Source organism: Amphiprion ocellaris, chromosome 2, assembly GCF_022539595.1.
Source record: "Amphiprion ocellaris isolate individual 3 ecotype Okinawa chromosome 2, ASM2253959v1, whole genome shotgun sequence".
Lineage (NCBI taxonomy): Eukaryota > Metazoa > Chordata > Actinopteri > Pomacentridae > Amphiprion > Amphiprion ocellaris.
The window spans coordinates 17,465,533-17,487,988 of NC_072767.1; the positions used below are offsets into that span (position 1 = coordinate 17,465,533).

The window sequence follows — 22,456 nt, forward strand, 5'->3', positions numbered from 1 at the left end:
TTCACCCAAAGCGCTGTCATTTTGTTTCATACCACCTCCTCTGATGTTCTGTAAACATCGATGAAAAGCCACACCACTGTATTGCCTATAGGGCTTACACATGTACATCTAACCTCCTGTAAAGTTTAGCAGAAAAGAATTTTTGATTGAAGAGGAGTTTTTTGTGATTTAGCCACATTTTCTGTGTGCTTCTGTGAGTGTCTGCTTTCGCCTTTGCGTATGTGAAAACAGATACAGACAAGGTAAAGTCAGACCTTCTGCTGACGTCAAACAACCATCTCTTCCTTGCTGTCTGACTCCTTCTCTGTCTTTCCAGGGACTAAAAAGTCAGCTCTTCAGTTCAACATAAAACAGGATAAATCATACAATAAAAGAAATTTTCCTTCCTTTCTTGCTCACTCTCTCATGCACCCTCTTTGTCTAACAGACAATGTTCTGCTGATTTAATCAGTTTTCTTGATGGACAAACCCTAAAATAGCTCTCCTGCGGTTGCGTTCTCGCTGTCTTTTTATCTCTCTCTGTATCTGCTTCTCCTTTTTCTGCTGTGTTAATACACACACACAAACAAGCAATTGTTACAAGGGGGAGCTGGAGAACCCAAGTGCAGGCACACAGAAACCGGCAGACAGGTGAATTAAGGCAATAGATTTATTTAACCCAAAAAACTAAACCAATACATAAATGGAGAACTGAACTGAAAGGACAGAACTAAACCAAACAACTACTAGTCTACCAAAACTAAACTGAATTTACAAAACTAAACTAAGGTACTCAAGATTGGGGAGGCAGGCTTGGGGAAAAAGAGAGTCTAAATATGATTGAGGCAGATATGAAACAAAAACAAGAATTGGGACAAATCCAGGCAACAAACAGAGTCCAAGTGGAGAAATCCAGGAGGTGGGGAGGGAGGGGGGGGAGTCCATTTAGGGAACAGAGTCTACATGGAGATGTGAGTCTTTATGATCCAGCAGGGAGTGAATGCAAGGACAGAGCTTAAATAGGTGGAGGTGAGATGGAGAACAGGTGAATGGAGTGAACTGATTACTGCAGCTGAAACTCATAGTAATCAGCAGGTAGCAGAATGCAGGCAGGTGAAACAGGGAGAGCAGGAGGGTGAGAGACAGGGAGAGAGAGAGACAGGAGGGAGAGGTGACAGACAGAGGGAGCCAGAGAGAGACAGGTCAAAACAGAAACAGATCAGGACCCAAGGGAGAAAGGAGGAAAAAGAGGAAGAAGGGGAAAAAAGGGCAGGGGCTGGAGGAGGATCATAACAGCAATGCTCTTTTTCCAATGGTCCACGTTGATGTAATCCCAGACGACGTCGTGCTTTTCTTTCTGTGCACCCTTGTGTATCATTATCACACTTAGTAGTGAAATATCAGGTTTCAATTAAGTGACCGAGTCGATCTGTTTTCAAGCTCAGTTTTGACATGTGGCTTTGGGTGTATCCCCAGCCTAACGTTTGTGGTAAAGCAATTGGTGGAATAATCCACTTTAATAATCAATCGGCTTGTGTCAGTAATTTACTACACTTCAAGACCAAGAGACCACAGCCACAGTGTTGGCTCTGTGTTGTACTTAAGGGACAAATGCTAAGGTTAGCAAGCTAAAATGGCCAGAGTGGCATTAGCAAAGTCTCTCTGGTCACTGATTTCAACCCAAAAACTCACACTTTTTATATATATTTTTTCCACTAGAATGTGCAGATCTATGACGTCCCTGCTTCTCCTTCCACTCATCCTTCCTGTTTGCCACAACCCAAGCACACCTGCTCCCCTACAACTCTGTTTCAACACTATAAAACTAACCCACGCTACACAATGGCAAATTGTTCTTAAGAATAATAGTGATACAGAAACACCCACCCTGCTGTTAATGAGGTAAATGACTATTCTAGCTGGAAACAGCTGATTTTAATGGAATATCTCCATAGAGGTACAGAGGAACATTTCCAGCAACCATCACTCCTGTGTTCTAATGCTACATTGTGTTAGCTAATGGTGTTGAAAGGCTAATTAATGATTAGAAAACCCTTGTGCAGTTATGTTAGTACATGAATAAAAGTGTGAGTTTTCATGGAAAACATGGAATTGCCTGGGTGACCCCAAACTTTTGAACAGTTGTGTACTGCAGTCCTTGTTTTCATTTGATAGCATGCTACCTTTTGCTTTTTGCTATTTGGTCATAATTTATCAAGACGGAAAAGTCATCAGAGTTTCCACAATTCATTCCAACAGAGAATCTGTACCACATGTATTGTTATCCAATAGCTGCAGGGACCATTCTGAGAAAAACATAAATGTCAACCTCATTGTGGTTCTACAGGAAAAGTCTGAGGATCACTAAAGTCACATAAACTAAAGTACTATCCGACCATCTATTCAGAGGGCTGAGGGGCTTTAATCTATCCCAGCTGACACTGGGGAGAGGCAGGGTACATCCTACACAGGTCACCCGTCTATTTGAGCAAAAGGCCTGACTCCAGTATTTCTCAAATATAAGGACTGACAATAGGAACTGAATATCTTTGAATCCACGATTTAACTGACAAAATAATTAATAGATTAAATGGAACACAGACAGATAATCGATAATAAAAATAACGATTATGTGCAGTCTTTAGTCTCATATATGTGTCTACCTTTAGTCCTACATTGGAGCATCCTTACAGCTGTCATGGTGGATAAATCTGGAATGAATCAGCCTCTTAATATGTCGCTACTGCTAACTTCTCTCCTGTCCGATGTCTCTCGACTTCCTCCCCCCAGGGCCATACTACAACCCCAGACCGAGGCAGCGCATCCCCAGGGACTTGGCCATGTGTGTGACTCCCAGCGGGCAGTTCTACTGCTGCATGTGCAACTGCGGAGCCGAGCAGGAGACGGACTTCAGGCAGCATCTGGAGAGCAAACAGCACAAGGCAAAAGTGTCGGAGTTAAGATACCGCCACGAGATGGAGAACCTCGGCTACAGCTAAGAGACACAGGAGGGGAGGAGGGAGAGCAAAGGCAGGGACTGGAGTGTGAAGGAGCCATAGAGTACAGGAAGGTAAATACTTCCTCCTGTTTGAGGGATGTATTTAGTTAAGCGATCAGCCCAAGTGGCTTCAAGATTTTGTTGCAATTCATTTGCTATAATACAGTTTATTAGAAAGGACACATATGAATAACAGTGGCTCAGATCAAGTTTGCTATCTACAGAGTTGATGGTGTGATTCCAGCTTCTCCTGTCTGCAGGTCAAAATGTCCTTTGGCAAGACACTAAAGCCCAAGTTGCTCTTGACTTGCGGGTTAGTTTTGTCCAACCCATTAGGAAGGACAGGATAATTAGATTTATTTTATCTGTGTTTTTGTTCTTGAAATTCACTCTGTATATTGAATCAGGTTGCAACATCCAGAGAAAGTGGCAGATTTAGCATGGAACTTAGAAGCATAGACTATATATAAAGCTTCTGAAGCCAATGCAGAAGTGCCTTAAACCTGCATTCTATCACACAGCCAGCAGGGGGCGACTCCTCTGTCTGCAAAACAAAGTCAAATGAAAAAATGAGCCAACTTCTCACTTGATTTGTTAACTCAGTAAACATTTTGCTGATGACCTTATGGTCTCAGTCACTAGTTTTAAGACTTTGTAGATATAGTGTCAGGTTTGTTTGGTAAATTAAGGTAACATTTAGAGAGCAAAAACACAATAAAACTGAATATGTCTTAAGGTAGCCCTACGTTGTGATTGACAAGTTGTTATCGTATAGCTGTGTGCAGTGTCCTCAAGTTGGTTTTGATTGCCAAATAACAAATTTTATTTAGGCTTCAAAACGGTTGTCCACAAACCACGGTGACTGCATCGATCTTTTATATACAGTCTATGCTTAGAAAGAAAAAGAAATTCTGCTTTCGTTTAGCTATGAAACTGATCTAATTTTTGAGCCAACCTCTTTTCTTCAACTTTTTCTGGTCAACTACTTCCTTCAAAACTTTAAGCGGGTTTCATTCTGGCTCAGGGTGCAGGAAAATGCAAATGAAATGCAAAGAAATCTTGGGCTTGTTTAGGCAATTGCGAGGCAGTCAGCATGGAGCCACAAGGACAGAACAAGGAGACAGGTGAAGAAGTAAAAGGGAGAAGAAAAGAGAAAAGGCTTTTAGGTCAGAACAGCTTGAGAAAACAATCGCGGAGGACAGAGTTTTTGTTTGTGACTCATGTTTCAGTTCTTGTGTGTGAATCAGTCCTACAGGTATTTTTACAGGCCCTGCAGCAGGGACTTGAGGGCCACCTAGTGACCACAGGGCCACATGGGGCCCAAAAGAGCAAATTCAACATCTTTAAAACCTAATAGAGGTTTAAAAAAATCCAAAGCTTCGAGCACTACTTGCTAATTTAAAAAAAAATAAAGCACAATGAACATCATCTGTTAGAAACAGTGTTATGTGAATCTGTGAGCCTCAGCCGACCTCTTAGCGTTCCTTTGGTGTGTCCAGGCTAAAGGCTAAGCCCTGGCTGGCCTTGTTTGTGCCTTTGGAGGGAATCAAGCTAAAGAGTAAGCTTTGGTTAGCCATTTTGGCAATATAATAGAAACCAATCTGTAGTACTGAGTAGGTTTTTTTTTTATATTCCCTGTCATCTTTCTTCTTGTATTAACTCAACGCTAATGTTATGTAAATATGATTAAATTACATTATAGATGTAAATATAACAGAATATACATGAATCCTATTGATTCTTTGGTTAATGTTAGCCTAGAATATATTGTAATAATCTATATAATAATTATCAGGAATCTTGTACAAAGTGTGCACTGGCTGAATGTCTACTTATCAGCACTGTATGTTTGTGTGTGGATCTCACTGTCGGCCCTCCATATCACTCTGGATGGTGCCTTTCTTCTTTGGTAAAGTAACTCCGGTACCATCAGTGTGTAGTTAAAAGCTGCTAGCCGTCACGTGGACTGTGCTGGAGGACCATTTGCCAGGAGAGGCCGCCTCTGAAGCTGAGTTTCTTGATGCAGATTACAAGCTGAATTTCTGTTTCGAGAAGCAGCCAAAATGGCATTGTGAGGAAAAAACGCATTCACTAACAGTGATGCGTGCAGCTGAAAGCATTTAACTCCAAACTTTAAATTAGTTTGCAAATTGCAGAGCTCCTGGATATTTTTTTTGGTTCTTACACATATCATTTAATTCTCCCAATCAAGCTTGATTCCCAAGAGGGACATCACCAGGTTTTACTGCAGAGTGCTGCAGAGGAGTAACATGGACTTTGTCTGCATTTGCACAAAGATCTGCTTTCTGTTTGTTTGAGGATTTTTTTTGTTGTTGTTCTTCTCCCCGTATGACCAGCTGATAAGTCCAACTGATTTTTTGTCTTTAGCCTACCCTGAGAAGGTTGGTTTTATAATAGGAATCTGATTCGATTTTCAGTTTCTTTTGATTTAATTTTCTGTTCCATTTCAGTGGCGCTGAGCTTAACATAGTGCAGACACCAGGCATTTGGAGTTTACAGTCATATTTTAAATTACTAAAAAAAAAGTGTGTACCGTGCCTTTTAAAGTTGGCTATAATCTCCCCTGCATTTGAAGATGATAATGATGGAGTCAAAATTTTTACATATTTGTTGTTTCCTTCACGAAAGTCTTGGCTTTGAAGACCTTATTTACATACTGATGATTCTTTAATCCTTAAATCGAAAAAGATTTTATTTACACCTAAAAAAATCACTTTATGTCCCAACAAAAAAACGATTTTCCACAAGGATTTGAATAGAGCAGACAACCACACACACACACACACACACACACACACACACACACACACACACACACACACTCGCTCCCTACATACCATAATTGAATCAGACAAAGGCCCGATCAGTTCACATAATTAGACATGGTGGAAAGTGAGATGAAAGCGGCATCCTGGCTTTCTCTTTGGTTGGTTTAGCTGTGGGGAGAGGCAGCTGTTCATATCTTATATTTATCTCCAGAGCACAAACACACACACCTGACCACACACACAAGGACACTCAGGAGAATAGTACTGTGAGGACAAAGTGCTGTGGTGCTTTGGAGGTTTTAAACATGAGAGAAAGGCAGAGCCAGAGGGAGAGGCAGACAGAAGACAGAAAATGAAATGCTAGGCTTGTTTGTTAGCCCACTGTGCCGTACAGTTTTATCAAAAAGGAACAAAGAGAAGCTGATGAAAGCTGAGCTGTAACCAACGCTGTGGGTGAGACACAGCTAGTCAAGGAGTTTTTCACGTTAGACAGAGTTGCTGTTAATAGCAGTCCTCCTCCTCCTAGAAATAACCCACTTTGTCTCACATGAAAGCTCTAACCCTTTATTATGTTGACAGGCTCCTGGATTCGAAATGAAAGTCACACTCCAGTGCTGCTATTGAATGCTTTTAGCAAGTGCAGGAAATAATAAACTGCAAAAGAATGGGAATAATGGAGATATCACAGGAAACTAACAGACTTCTACAGACGAGGCTAAAACAGCTTAACGTGTCCGATAGCAATCTGGAAACCCATTGTGTTTGTGCTCATGTTTGGACCCTTTATATCAGTAATTCCCAACTTTTTTCATTCTTGACCACTTAAAATAAGGTATTACCTGCATGAAACCATTTATCACAGGTTATGGCCATATTGTTGACAGGAGTTGTGAGCAGTTCAACCAAAGATTTCTATTTTCTTATAATTTGAACACAGGTAGCGCATCAAGGCAAAATAGCGACTGCCGTATAAATGCAGCATTTAAAAAAATGCGGATGTGAAAAATACTTCTTCTTAGCCTGATGGTGACATTTAAAAACATTTAAAAGCAGATTGTTTTTGTGTCACGGGGTAATAAAGCCTCAGCTGCATTATCGTCCAAATCACCAGGGGCCCCAAAACCCTCTGTTCTGTGTCAAAAAACAGTGTGAGGTTCTGGTTGGTTCCTGGGCAGATAATGCAGCTGCCATAGGAACAAGGCGGACATGAGGACAGGGCACAGACATACACAACTCACAGAGGAGGTAGAGAAGTGGATAGAGGTGATCAATAGAGGCCCAGAGGGTAATGTGTGTGCCTGAAGAAATGAATCTTATGTGTTTGAATTATGTTTTAGAGGCTCATAAGAGGTTAAACTGTTCAGTAGAAGATCCAGAAAAGTGAGAATTTTACATTTCCTCTCAAAGATGGTGCATATAGGTGTTGTTGCATTACTATTGAACTGTTTTACGTGATGCATCAGTCCACTGCCTGTGTGTGCACCCAATGAGTGGGTGCACCATGTGCTGGGCGTGAATTACAGAGCAGTCAGAGGGGAACTTGGCTCCGATTAATAAGCCATGAGCTCCCCTGAAAACATTATTGGTGAACTTTTGGGGAGTCTCTGAAATATTGACAATCATGGATCATGCATAAAATTGGGCTGTTGTTGATGCATGATTCATGCATGAGGATGATTCATCCCAAATTCACTTTATGCATGATGCGTGGCAGCACAATGTCTACATATACAATGAGAACTTAGAACAAAACAAGGCGGCTTACTCGCAAGTTCTGGATTTATTTAAAAAATCTACACCAACCAACTTTGAAAAGAAAACACAAACATTAGCACTGATCAGAATAATAATGAATTAAACTATATAACATGCTTTATGAATGCAACTATCTTTAAGTGAAGAAGCCATAGTATAGTTAGCACATGGACCATGAGACTGATGGTCCATAGTAGAATACATGTGTCGCCCTTCCTCCAGGACTTTTTGTCTATCGCAGCAAACTATTTTAAAACAAAATAATATTTTCTGAAAGATCACTGGTCCTTCAGTGTGGAGCGCAGACTACTTAAAAGCATTAATCTTAAGATTTTTTTCACATCATTTAAGAAATTCTCAAAAGCAAAAAGCTCTCATTGAAAATGAATTCAATGGTCTGAATAAGTAGATTGATATTAGTAAATCTGTTTGTAGCTAATGGGCTAAACCAGGACAAACCACTGGTAAAGTATTACTGGAACATCAGATTATTTTAGATTGATGTTGTAGCAGTAAAGCATAATTCTACATATAAGGATTTGTGTTGGTTGCTCACGTTCATGAAAATCACGTTTTTTTTTACCTTATTAATACGTGTATATGGTGTTTTTATATGGGAGAAGACACAGTGAAAGAAGCAGTCAGCACCGTGGCTGTGCATTCTCACCTTAAAACTGCATCTGAAAAAGACAGATTTCTGGGAGCTTTTCAGGCATAACAAACCTTTCCATAGGTGAATTACTCCAGTATTGCAATTTAACATTGTGTAGTGTAGGGTAATCTTACGGTGTTTCAACAGAGTAGGGGAGCTGGTGTGCTCAGTAGCAGTGAGTGGTTAGACGTGGGATTTTAATAGATCTGCACATTCTAGAGGAAGCAACCCTGCAGAGTTGCGTTTAAGCCATTTTAAGGCAGGAAGATGATTTTTTTCACAGAAAAGTTTCTAAATATATAACTTTGATACACAGAGCTGAGTTTTTATGGGTTTAATCATTAATCAGAGAGGGCCACTCTGGTAAATAAAAAAAGGCATTTATGAGCATACGTCCCTTACTTGTTAATTGGTTTATTGTTTTGGCACTTTACTTTTGCTATGTGGTCACTAAAATAGATGAGATTGCGTTAATCTTTTTTAAAAGACTGTTTAGTTGTTGTTTGCTCTGATAAAATGCTGAAACTGTTCAAATACTTGTACTGTTTCCATTTGTTTTCTTCTAACTGTGTTTACTTGTTAAAGACTATAGGGACTAGTAACTATAACTTACTGATAACTGTTAGTTTCACTGTTATTAACCAATGCTGATGTGAATCAGCACCATAAGTTATAAGTTGAACTTCAGAGCTTCACTGTAAATGGCAGAGAGGTATTACGTATCGCACTGTATAAATTGAACCTGGTTTATTTCGTGCATGAGTAAAGTCATAACTGTTGAGATGTTTCTATTACTGAGAGAAAATATAGGAATGCTGTTCAAGAATGTTTTTATGAGGTTTATATAACAGACTGGTTGGTTGGAAATGTCTGTGTGCTGTGATGAATCTACAAACTGGTACAGGAAAAAAAAATCACCATTTTGCACTGAGTATAAAAAGCCACCGGTGTTTATAAGGAAAAGTATGCTACCATATGGTGTTGAGTTCCAGCCAAGACTTTGCTATCATTGTCATTATTTGCTTCTCAATTATTCTAATCCTAATGTTTATGAGGTGAGAAGCTGAAACTGTTGCAAATGTGTATTATATTTGTAATTGTGTGTGTTGCTGCGTGTGCTGCACTGTTGGACTGAGCAGATCAGGGTAGATGGGCAACACAGTGATGATAAGCAGGAACAACAGAACAGCTGTAGCACAAATTAGTAAAAAAAAATGTTTACCATACTGCAGAGAATTAGATGATGGACCTCTACTGGTCTACAATTTTAGTGTCTACAAAAAAGTGTCAGGCACAAACTTTGTATCAAAAGCACCAGAAAAATTTTAACTTGGTGCTCAAATCAGTTCAGGTCTGGTGTGTTTATGAAAATGAATCCATTTATTCATTCTTTATTTTTCTTCGAGGCTTTTTAAGTCCATCTGAGATATTAGGTAGAAATGCTCACCAGAGACAATCCACTGTTAACACAAGGACATCACTCCTCATCACAATCATCCCCACAATCAGAACTAAAGAATCTTTTTGATAAACGGTGAAGAGTCTTTAATCAGAACTAATTAAGCGAATTTCTCCAGACAGTGTACCACCTGGACGATTGACAGCTTCACATCTTTTGGGAAAAAATTCTTTGTTTGACACCAAAACTGCCTTTTAAAGGACTAGTATGACATTCTTTGAAAATGTGCTTTTTCTCCTTTCTTGCTGAGAGTTGGATGAGAAGAATGATGTCACTCTCATGCCTTCGCCTTGTATCCATGAGGTGTTTAGCGTAGCTTAACATAAAGACTGAAAAAGGGGAAACAGCTTCCCAGGCTGTATCCATAATTCAAAGATCTGTACTTGCACCTCTAAAGCTCATTAACTAATATGACATATTTTTGTGTTGTTATCTGTGTTTTTATGGTTAGACATTTTATACTGCAGTCATTTCTTGCCGAACATTTTTTTATCCACCCAACATTTCTCGTTGGTGTCTCTGCTGGCTTCCTGGCCATGTCTCATTGACAATAATCTAGAAAGACACCAGTCCTAGAGTGTAGCTAAGGCTGGAATGCGGGACTTTTACGTAGAATAATGTGCTTCACATTCAAGGTCGAACCAAACGAGTTCACACAATGCTGATTAGGTCTATTGGTGCCAGGTACATCCCTCTGCATTTCACAGTTTTAAATGCACTGTCTCCAGCCACAAACCCATTTCGGTGCACTGTGTTGTGGGACTGCTTTGCCAGAGCTGAAGAAGAGAGCAACTGTAGCAACGGCAGCAATGCCAGACTGCAAAAACAAATCAAAAAAATCTCAAAAGTCTAAAAGGCGCACTGTTGGTTTAAAGTTCTTTTATGGCCCTTGGATAGCAGTGATGATCTTCAGGCCCAAAGCTTTGAGAAAAGGGAACTTCACTGACATGTGCAGCACAAATCTAATATCACAGAAATGTGTTGCAAAGAACAAACCTCAACTTCCTCATTATCAAGTACTGAGCCCACACAGACATGTCTGAAATGGTCACAAATTGGGACCCAAACTAGTGTTAAAAATTAAAAGTTTAAAAGTGCTGTAGGTAGATTTTTCAAAATTAAACGAAGACCAACTGTTTAGCCCTGTTCTCAGTCTTCGTGCTAAACTAGGTTAATCATCTCCTGGTTCCAGATTCACTGTTAGCACTCAGATATGAGAGTTGTATCGATCGTCTCATTAAACTCAGCCAGAAAGTGAGTCAACCTATTTCCCAAATGTCTGTTTTCTGTATTTGTGTCTGTTCATTTCAGCTGTATTGGTCTCTAATGAAACAGGTTGTGCTTGCTTCACATAAAAGCCCATGTATCCTGGTCCACACATTAAGTGAGTCTGTACACTGTCAGAGCTCAGGACCTTCCACCTCCATTTACTGTCGGGGAGCCCAGAGCTCCAAGCAGCATCCCTGCCGGACAGTATAAACCTCCGTACTCTCTGTGAAAACCTCAGCACACTTTCAGTGCCTCTAAACAATGTTGCCAATATACCACTGACTGACTGACTGGATGCTTGGACAGATGATTCGCTGATTTCCGAGGCTGTGTGTATGTGTGTTTTCTGACAGATGAATAAACGTGCAGATAATAACTGAGCGGAGTTGATGATTATTACAGTGAATGTGTGTCTCATGTGTTCTCTTCCATCTCGTACAGCTCCGGGGGAAATCAGTGCTCTGTTAGCTGACGCTGTTATTGGCTCACAGGGAGAAGACGCTCTCCATAGCCTAGTTTCCACTGCACTGATAATCAGGATTTACTCATTATTCTTGATATTACTTCTGCCAGGAAAGCTGTTTTTGTGCCCCTGGTAGAACTGTCAGCAGGATATCTCACAAACCTTATAAACAGATTGCCTGAGATGTGGTCTTTCCTCGAGTTTAAGTTATTAGTTTTCCACTGACTTGAATCTCTGCCATGGATTGGTTCTTTTTATTTGCAAATTCTTTGAATTGAACTGAATATTCTGCTGTACTCACAGCAGAGTTACTGTAAATGTCAGGAAAAATACATCTATTTCCTACTCAAACAAGCAATGAGAAGTGACAGAAGCTTAGATTTCTGCTTTCACCTCTAATATCCTCTGCTCATAAATGCTCTGCTATTAGAGGAACATTTTTAAATTATACATGGACATGAATGACTCTTATCTTGTATGGGATTTTGTACCTTCATATTAATAACTCCTCTGAACAGTTCATGCCTCCAAATGCTGCAGGTACATTGCTGCTGGTTTATAATACACACATTTTTATCATTTCAACTCTACATGAAACTAGCAAATAAACAGACTCAATAACAGATAACAGTTCTCTGCTTTGCATCACTCACTTTGGTCCAGAAAGACTCAGGACGCATTTGCTTCAAACAGACTGACCAAGTGGATGATTGATGGTTCTCTCCTTCAGTCAGACATCAATATGAAGCAGACTGAACCAGTTTATTGAAAAAAATGAATCCCACACACACAAACATCACATCTCCACTGATAAATGTAGAAGTCTGTGTTTCTCAAGACAGGCAGACTGACCCAGGACCAGCACTCTGGGATGTTGTGGTCTGATTTGTCAAACTGCAAATACACAGCAGTTCTAAACACAAATTATTCTTAACTATCCAGTAAAATCAGAACCTGAGAGTAGATACATATCATGCAGTTGTGAAACTATATATTCAGCAGAAGAAAGAAACAAACACTGCCTGTCACCACCTGGATATAACTGAGCAAATAGGTAAGAGCCTTCCATTGGAAAATTACTGTAGTGATGAATATGTTTCAGCTGCAACAACTTATTTAACCCTAGCTGATGCAGTGAGGAGCTGCACAGTGGTGTGGTGGTTAGCACTTTTGCCTTGCAGTTAGAAGATCCCCGCCTTCCCGGGATCTTTCTACATGGAGTTTGCATGTTCTGCCTGTGCATGCGTGGGTTTTCTTTGGGTACTCCGCCTTCCTCCCACAGTATAAAAAATATGCTGAGGTTAACTGATTATTCCACAATTGCCTGTAGGTGTGAATGCGAGCGTGATTGTTTGTCTCTATATGTAGCCCTGCGATAGACTGGCGACCTGTCAGCTGACTACCTGAATATGTAGTTTATCTTCCCTGATGGCATGGACATGTTCCAAGATGACGATGTGAGGATTCATGAGTCTCACATTGTGAATGAGTGGATCAAGGAGCATGTGACGTCATTTTCACTCATGGATTGGCCTCACAGAGTCCAGACCTCAGCCCCACTGAGAATCTTTGGGATGTGCTGGAGAAGACTTTGTCCAACTCTCCCATCATCAATATAAGATGTTGGTGAAAAATGAATGCATCTTTAAACAGAAATCAATGCTGTGACATTGCAGAAGCTTATCAAAACGATGCCACAGAGAATGAGTGCCGTACTCAAAGTTAAAAGCCGTCCAACAACATATTAGGGTGTGCAACTTTTTTTTTTGGCCGAGCAGTGTATTATAACACAAAACACAGTTGGTTGGAGGCATAACTACTATATAATAAAATATAATACAGAATATTTCATTTTAGTGATCATAGGAGCTACATGATCTGTAAGGGAAAGTTTCAAAATCATACAGGAAATAGAAGGAAAAAATATTCTTTTTAAATCACAATACCACAGGGGTAAATGGATCACACTGATGGTCCCATCTTATTTAATTGCAAATGTGGAATGTTAAAAGGCAGCTCTGCACTTTGATGTAACTGTAATTCATATTTCTTATCATCTGTTATTTGTTTACTTCACTTTAATTCAGTTTTATTTATATAGCACAAATTCACAACATATGTCTTCTAATAGAACTTCACATGAATTTGAAACAAAGAATGGAGAATTACGTAATCCAGGGTTGCCTTTGGATTCCCTGTGAGCAAGCAGTCCACAACGGTGAGAAGGAACAAAAAACCGTTATCGAGGAGGAAAAACACCCCTCTGACAGAACCAGGCTCAGGGAAGGCGGCCATCTGCCTCGACTTGTTGGGGTGAGAGTGGGGATGAGGAGGATGAGGGATAACAGGAGGGGTTGGGGTGGGGATGGTTCCATACCAAGAAGATTTAAAGACCTCCTCCAGTGAAAATGAAGCGTTTTAGTACGTCCTGCAGGAACACACCAAACATCTGCTGTGTGTTTTAAACTCGATGTGTTGGTGTGGACATGAGCACAGCTTTATCAACTCCTGCTGTAAAGCTCCATGTGGATTAGTGCCTGTTGCACCTTTGACCAATCTGTTATTTCATTTGACAGATGATGGATTCATGTGTGACACTGTCAAACTGCAGTCTTCAGCACAGCAGCAGGTTTTCTGCTCCATGTAGTTCAGTATGGATTTAAAGCTAATTAAAAAACTGATAAGTGTTACATCTTTAGGTGTACAGCTGAGGTAGCAGATCAGTCTGTGCTGCTAGTGGTTTCTTCACGTTTAAATGAGGAATAGTTTGGACATTCTCTGCCGGACGTATGACATGATAGACTTCTTCACAGCAGACATTGTTGCTGATGATGGCAGGTAAAGCACTTATATAAAAATAATTATCTCAGCTGCACTTCTCTATGACAAGTTAAATGTCCTGGGTGCAAAAGATCTATTGCTAGTCTTTCTTCAAATCTTGCTCGGATTGATGCAAAAGCCAATGCAGCGTAAGTCTGTAAGATTCCTGTGAACAAGACTTCTGCATTATTTACTCACCATGCAGTTTTTTTCTTAATCCTAAATCAACTAGTCAGTTTTTGTTCCTGTTTTCCTCAAGTGCCTTCTTATATTTTCTAAGCATGTTTTAACTGCTCCGTTAAGTTCCTTGATATCAATATTTTCTGTGAGTCTTTTCAATCCTATTTTCAGTCTCACAGGAACCACCAAGAGGCTGGACAAGCACAACCACAGTAGGAGTCTGAGTTACAGTCCTCCAGGCCCTGCTACAGCACCGCAGGTCAGTAAGGCAAACAGTTGTTTAGACATTTATGAGGAAGTGATGACCCCTGTGTAGAGACATGGGATTTTTCCTGGAAGAGACACAGGAACACAAACACTTTGGCTTAATATGAGAGACAGCTGCAGATTTCCGATCATGCCGCGGGCAGCCTGGGGACATGCAACTCTGGTCTTTGTTCCACTGTTATGACAGAACAGGGGAGGAAGGGAGGGGGACGTTTCAAAAACAGGAAATCAATGAGTGAGTGGATGCCTAACGCCCAAAAACTACCTGTAAGCTGCTGTTTCAAGGGAAATAAAACCTGTATAGACTGTGCAGAGCAGCAGTTTGAGGCTTTCCCTGCAGTCTTTACAACCGCATGTACAGTATCTATAGCTGTGAAAGTGTCAGCCCTCTTTCCATGCTCAAAGGTTATAATGAAATAATTTTACAGTGCACTTTTGTCTTATAGCTTCATAACATCACCACAGTACATGTATTGCACATTGAAAACTCCTATCAACTTTGCAAGTACCTTGAAAAGTGTTTCCTGAAGCACTAGAGCTGCAAAGAATGTTACAACATCTAATCAGGTGATCGACTGACTGATCAACAGTCAAGAAAAGTGCAACAATATTTGCTTTTTCTTAGCCTTTTATGACAGAGGGAATATCTTCTGTTTTTGGACTGTTGGTTGAACTAAACACCTGAAGGCATCACCATAGGCTCTGGGCACTATGCTTCTGAATTTGTAGACCAATTATTTGAAAAAAATACAGACTGAATACTCAGCTGCAGCCCTGCCAAGTATCCTAATCATACCTGGTGGGACAACCGGTATAAATCCTCAATTTGCTTCAGAAAAAGCAAACAGGGCAATCAGTTTTATAGATTATTTATCTTTTTCAACTTATAAATAAGATTGTCGCAGTAAAGCTTACAGCAGAGTATTGTTAGATAAACAAATATTGATAGACAAAGCACATTTTTAATTGGATATCGAGGTAAACTCTTGTAATGTTAGATGTGAGCATGTCCAAGTTGTTTTGTCATTCTTGTTATTTAGTGCCCTCTACTGACCGAGACACAGTATGACACAGTATGGCTGTCAGTTTTCAAATTCAAATTTCTGACGAAGAAAATTATTTCACTTTTTAGCCCATGTGCATTAAAAGACCATGTAGTCTCAAATATTTTAAACTGTGGCTGAAACAAATTGCTCCACATTATTATTACTGATGCAAATACCTGTGTAAATCAGGCTCTGTATGCAAAATCTAGGGGATAATGCACACAGTCACTGCTCTGAAAGTGATCGGATCCATATTTTTCCAGTCTGGTGAGGCAGGCCCAGCAAAACAGTTGGTGACACCGAGTACATGTCATCACGTTGCATCCACTGATCTTCTGCAACACGAAACACAACCACAAAACAGTCAGAAACACAACTGAAATGGAAATGGAAATTCTCTCTGAATTAATTTGAATATTAAACCAACAGTTTAAAGGTGTTTGGAGAGATGTGACTATCTGTGCTCATGGGTTTCTGTGTTTGGGGGAATAGAAACTGGGGGATAAATAAATACCTGTATTTTACAGAAGCAGTGAGGACAGTGCTTGCAATTATCGGTTATCCAGTCATCACTCAGCCACATAGTCAGAGTTCCCTGCATGACATCACGGCCGTATCTTCTCTCCAGGATGCGCTTCCTCTCCTTGCTGGCGCTGGAATAGTCGTCCCAAACAGCCTTCAACCCCTCTGAGACACACAGCAACACAGACAACAGCTTCAGACACATCAACGTCCACAGAGACTGGATATTCAACCAGTAATGGTTCTGTAGTTAAAGCTTGACCCAGGACTGTTGCTGTTAACATGTAACTGTCTATATGATCAAAATATGAGCCAGCAGCATGTCATCTGCTTCCACTGCTGCATAAAACTATTTCATAGAATTCATATCTCATAGAATTAAAGTGCTAGTTTAGTGACTCTATGAGTCAGTAAGCTTTAAATCATGACTAATAAATATTTGTGGGTCACCCAGGCTGCAGAGCTGCTAATTCTAAAACCACAGTTCTTCTACTGCACCATGTTGGTTCAGAGTTTTATCTAGTTCACTGTAAATTCACTAATCAATGAGGACAAGATAAATATTCTTTAGTTTTAGGTACAGAAAAAATACTGTCTATTAACTTAAAATATTAGTAAGAGTTACATACAACTTATATATATTATATATATATATATATATATATTATTATATTTATATATTATAGCTTCAGCTCTTTTGCACCTAATACTGATTTATAGATTTAAATCCTTACTCACTCACTTATAGTGATTTAATGCATTTTGCTTGAAAATTGTCAGTTATCTAAATAAGTGCTAGTTAATATTCTGTTCAACTGCTGATCAACTAATCAGTTAATCATTATCCATTAATCATGCATAATCATCATTTCAACTCTACTTGTGAGAGATGAAAAGTAGCCTTAATCCTCCACAAAGGATGATACTTTTACATTTATGCAAAAATGGAGCAGAGCATTGACAGGAGGCTTAAAACTGGGACATCTCCACCCTGCTTCTTCTGCTTCCTGCTTTTAAGTGCTGATGAATAAAGAGCTTTTTATTCTCTGTCATGAAGCAAGGCTCAGTTTAGGTGTCAAATATTCAAACAACACTTGTTGTTGTACTTATTACTGAATATTGTGATCTTAATGATCCTTGTTTTGAACATTTTTCCTGCAGCTACACTATATCCATGTGTACCTTTTGATTGTGGCAGACTGGCGTAGCCTCGCTGTGGAATTATGTCTTCCTTTTCTGTCTTCATTGTATGACAGTCCTGTGCTCCATGGTAGGTCTTTTTGCATTTGACACAGAAGGCAAAGTTGCACACAGAGCACATTGCTGCAGTGCTGGACGTGTCCACAATGACAGCCGAACCACAGGAATTCCGAGGACAGTACGTCACATCTGGGAGGAAGAACAGAAGAGAAGAGAACAGACATGAGCAGAGACTCGGAAATTGCTTTTTTATACATAAGACCAGCATTTCTGCCAGAAAAATTGGACAACATGTAAAGACTTTGAATACAGTTGTACATTTTTACAACAATGTCAGAGAAACACACCAGCCATGTGGTCCAGAGTTGACTGGAGCAGGAGGCGATCATAGCGGCTGAACAGCTCCTCTCCTACCAGACTCCTCACCTACCAAACAGGAGAACAAGAGGTCAAAGGACTTCATTCAAATCCAAATGCCAAGAAAAAAGAGATTTTCAATATACAGTGGTGGAAAAAACGTTTTCGGACACCCCGTGCATTTGTGAAATATTGCATTAAGAATCACTCTTAGATCTTCAAGTGCAAATTATTTTAGTACAGTCACAGCCAAATACTAAATAAATCCTGAAAAATATATTAAAAACTTAAAATTGATTGGTTCCATTAAAAATACATGTGAAATTTTGAGTATTGGGTCATTTTGGTACCAGTGATCCACTAATGAAGGTCGTGCTTTTTATTAAAAGACAACTTTTGTTGCTGTGCGTTGTGTCTATATAAAGTCAGCACATCTGAAAGTTCTTCAGAGACAAAAATGGTTAAAACAAGGAAAATACACCTGAAGATACAGATTCTCATCCAGGAAGGCTACAGCTGCCACCAGATAGCCAGGAAGTGCAGATGCAGTTGGATCCACTCTGCAGAAATACAGACAAAGCAACAGCTTGGAAGACAAACTAAGATCTGGGCGTCTAAGGGTTTCTTCAGCAAGAAATGATCGCATCCTGATCCACATGTGCACGGAAACTGCTGAATGACATCACAGGAGCTTCAGCAGCAGTGGTCAAACCAAACTGGTGTCCAGCTGACTTTTAGATCATGGCTTCAGGTCCTACAAGGCTGTCAAGAAGCCCCTGATCAATGAGAGACAGAGGTTAACCTGCCGTTGTTGGACCCAAGCACACAAGCAATGGACAGCCAGGAACTGGAAGAAGATTCTATGGTCAGATGAGTTCAGTTTCCAGCTTTATCTCCCTCCTGCTAATGTGAGGCATATATGAATGTGGATGTCAGAAATGTCAAAGAAGCTTTTTCTCTGCAACATGTCCTGCTCAGTCCACATTATGTCTCTAACAGTGGAGGCAACTCTGTGCTGCTGAGAGATCCGACAGAATGAGATGTGGCCAAGGTTCATCTTTGTGAAGCTCCACTCAGCTTAGATCCACAATAACAGTAATCAAACTATGAAACAGAGACACAAATGTGAATCTCTTAAAATGTGTCCTGTAGCTGTGGCAAAAGAAAATGGTAAAAAGTAATGGTTGCACAGATTACAGTTTTTGATCTGATCGAGCTGATCGAAATGTGATGCAAGCACTTAAAGCTTACGTCTGTCTTGCAAAATATTTTTATTAGATTTGAGGCCTTCAATGCTTTTGTTTTCAGTTTCAATCCATGTCATGACATTGATCCCCTAGTTGTGCTGTCACCACATGATCCAAAGTTAGGAACTGAATGGATCTGTTTTAATATGGATCTGAGTTGTTGATAACTGGATGTCATTGGGCTTGAGGTGTTAAACTGGGTGAGGCTTTTGCACACCCACTCCTTCAGTCCCATTTGAGGGACCATCAGACTCTATTAAAAACTGAAGCTCACACACTGGTATATGTTGTATATCGGACCCACAATGTCCTCCACATTTTGGCGCCTGAAAGAAGTGATGCATACAAACCAGTAAAATCTACATTAGGTCTCTTAAGCAGGCCTTGTCTTAATGTTTACCTGCATAGAAATACATAAAAGACAATAGAACAGATGTATGAGTGTGACTGTACCTGTGCAGGTGTAGGGCTGCCACCACAGTCTGCCTCAGGACAGGTGACGCCTCGGACGTTCCCCTCTTTTATCTGGACCTTACAGAACTTGCCCAGACATGGCTTGCAGAAGATGTGGCCACACTGGAAGAGCTGCACACACTCTGAACCGAGCCAGCTCATGAAACAAACACCACAGTCAAACAAGGTGGTGGTAAACAGTTTCTGTTTCTGAGCTGCATTGTAGAGCAAAATCTGGGACATGAGAGCTTGTGATGGAGTTATAGAGAGATCAGAGGTTTGGTGTTTGTTTGGAGAAGAATCTCTGGTCTGAGTCTGTTGATGAGAGTCTAAAGCACAAGCTCCCTGAGAGTCTGTGCTGATCCCATCTGAGGTTGAAGGATTCTCCTGAACTTGCGAAGATGATCCAGGGAGGTGTGGTTCACATGGATCTGACACATCACAGTGTTGGTCATCTGTGGGTTCAGACGTTGGAGTGTGTTCAATATTATTTGGTTCTGAGAGAGTAGCACTGTCTTTGTCCTGGTCACAGAGCTCTGTGTTGTGTTCATCAGATGGAAGCTCCAGCACACTGTGGATGTCTAGAAACTTCAGAGCATCTTCTCTGAGAAACTGCACCCAGGAAAAGAGCACCACAGCGCCCCTAGTGGCCTGGTAGAGATCAGTGAGCTGAACACCCAATGCATGGAGCTGCAGGAGGAGATAGGAAATAAACTGATGTAATCTTTATTGAACCTCTGCAATCTGCATTTATCTCTCTTAGCGACCCTCACACACACTGGAAAGCTGTACTGATGGCCAGTATTGTTTCATTTGACCCACATTGCTCGTGTTGTTTACCTGTGGGTGAGTCAGCCAGCTGCAGGTGAGGGTGAAGGAGGGAGGGGAGGAGGACGGGTAGTCCTGGGGGAGGTCAAATGTCAGAAGCAGGGGTGGGAGGAATGAAATCTCATACTGCCTCAGAGAATCACCTTCAGGAAGAAAAACATCACAAGATGAGCAAAGTCCTCCACACAATATAGATAGTATTGTTTATTTTGATTTTTATCAACTTAAGTGGATTTGACAGGGGAGGGAAAGTACAGATAAAATGGGGAAATGGTGCTGCTTAAAGATACAAGAAGAACGTATATTTGCTGAAAAGAAAAAAAATTAGTTTTGCATAAAAAATGAACTTACTCAAATATTGCCCCATTTTTCTTTCAATTCTCTTTTTACTGATGTTATTTTTAAGGGTTATATTTAGCTTTTGAAAGAAATGAAATCTCTAATTGTTTTTAAAACTGTCTTGAATCTAGAATATCAAAAATTGACATCTCCACTAGTGACAGTTAAAGTGTTATAAATAATGAACATGTTGACTAATGAGAACTGAGAGGTAGATATCATTTAGTAGAATTAAAACTGATCGTAATTACATTATAGATATGTCAACTTGGACTTCCAATGTATCTGAATTGAACTGTAGACAAGTGGAAGTGAGTTTGAAAAGAAGTCAGTGGTAAAAGTTGACTAGTCATAATGAAGCTACAGATGTCTATATTTTCACAAAAAGAAAATTAAAAGTTAACATTCTGACTGGTGAGAAATTAATTTAATTAAAATGGCTGTTATCATGAATATGTTGGTTCAACCCTTTTAAAACCACAGGGATCACCGGTGACACCGCGGCGCATGTGTATTTCAAATTACTGTAACTCCTCGCTACTTCGTGCAATTTTAATCATTCAAACTGCCCCTGAAAGCTGCGAAACGGGGCTTTCTTGTGCTATTACATGCATTACGGTAATGATGAGTGCCGTGTGGGGAGAGGGAGGAAATGAGTGGAAATGAGGAAACGAGTATTTTTGTGCTACAAGGGTTAAAAATGTAAGCAGTCAGAAAGCAGTTGTTGACATCTACAGTTATTATTAAGGCTGCTGGGTACATGTTAAAGTGTTGCCATAGATTACATCATTCTATGTGCTTAGGATGAGCAATTAATCTAAATTATACAGAAGTATAATGTGAGCAGCAACAACGTCTTACGTTTTGTATTACAATATATTTCTATTATCCGCACAACATATTTAACGCTCTATAATTGTCTTATTTACCTTCTTTCAGAACCACATTGAAGTCTGCGGGAAGCTCAACAGACACTCGGATTTCTCCGGCAGACTTCGACTCATCTCGGACGAACTCCTCCGAATCAAAGATACTCTGCAGAGCGAGCAGTTCGTCTTCCTGCTCCTCCAGATCCGTGTTCATTCTCCGGCCCCTGGACAGAAGCTGCTCGTTTGAATCTCCTTTTAAATACTTGGACTCCAGCTGTAGTCGACGTTTGGACAGAAGCAGTAGAAATATAAAGTATAAAGTAGCTGTTAGTCCTCGCTGTGACTCCAGTCAGTGTTTTCCTGGTCCGTTTCCGTCCCTCCTCTGACTCACCTCAGTGCAATGCCAGGAAACAACACACGCAGTAAACCAGGCAGATCATTAAACCACCGACGAGCCTATTTACAATAATCTAATAATAGTCCAGATTATTGTGTTGTTATGGAGATCTGAGGGATGTATTGAAACACCAGATAAGACATTTTAATGAATGTTGAAGAGATAACTTACAGTGGAGCCCAAAATCATTCATTCCCATCCTGAATATGGATTTATCGTGAATTTTCAGTTGATCAATAGGTGTGAAGTGACATAAACAGTGACAAAAGAGAGTAGGTCATTGTGTTATCTATTATATGTATAATTATTGCAGTGTCATTTATTTTTACAAATACCATGTACAATATAATGTTATAATATAGAACTTGTTAATAACCATTGACAAAGACTGTATTTGCCACCAGATGAATCAAACAGTAACAAGCTTTCTTCATGTCTCCATTAGGATTTTGTTCTCTTCTTCTCTTTGGACAATCTCAAGGTCTTTTTGGTCGGAAGGCCTCCAGTCCATCATTTTGGTCTTTAGTTCCCTGCACAGATTCTGGCTGAATTCAGGCCTGGACTCTG

At 40.1% G+C, this 22,456-nt stretch overlaps 2 protein-coding genes across 3 annotated transcripts in view; one reads left to right on the forward strand and one right to left on the reverse strand.

Annotated features, from left to right (window-relative positions):
• The window catches only part of zmat3 (zinc finger, matrin-type 3), a 23,399-nt gene extending 12,117 nt beyond the window's left edge, over window positions 1–11,282 (forward strand). The window contains exon 6 of the mRNA XM_035943172.2: window positions 2,770–11,282. Coding sequence (XP_035799065.2) covers window positions 2,770–2,978 — 209 coding nt within the window. The 3' untranslated portion in view covers window positions 2,979–11,282. The remainder of the gene's footprint in view (window positions 1–2,769) is intronic.
• On the reverse strand, window positions 452–21,867 carry LOC111588467 (E3 ubiquitin-protein ligase RNF14-like). 2 transcript variants are annotated; one of them, XM_055016962.1, is made up of 8 exons: window positions 21,553–21,867; window positions 20,297–20,427; window positions 19,457–20,146; window positions 17,747–17,825; window positions 17,382–17,588; window positions 16,192–16,364; window positions 15,854–16,012; window positions 452–2,900 (listed from the first exon to the last, which is right to left on the reverse strand). In XM_055016962.1, exons 1-7 carry the CDS (start codon window positions 21,704–21,706, stop codon window positions 15,863–15,865), a joined length of 1,584 nt encoding a protein of 527 aa, XP_054872937.1. In that variant the 5' UTR covers window positions 21,707–21,867; the 3' UTR covers window positions 452–2,900; window positions 15,854–15,862. The 2 variants fall into 2 exon arrangements, with proteins under 2 accessions (XP_054872937.1, XP_054872935.1); XM_055016960.1 differs by lacking the exon at window positions 452–2,900 and having other exon boundaries at window positions 12,075–16,012.
• Window positions 21,868–22,456: the final 589 nt, after the last annotated feature.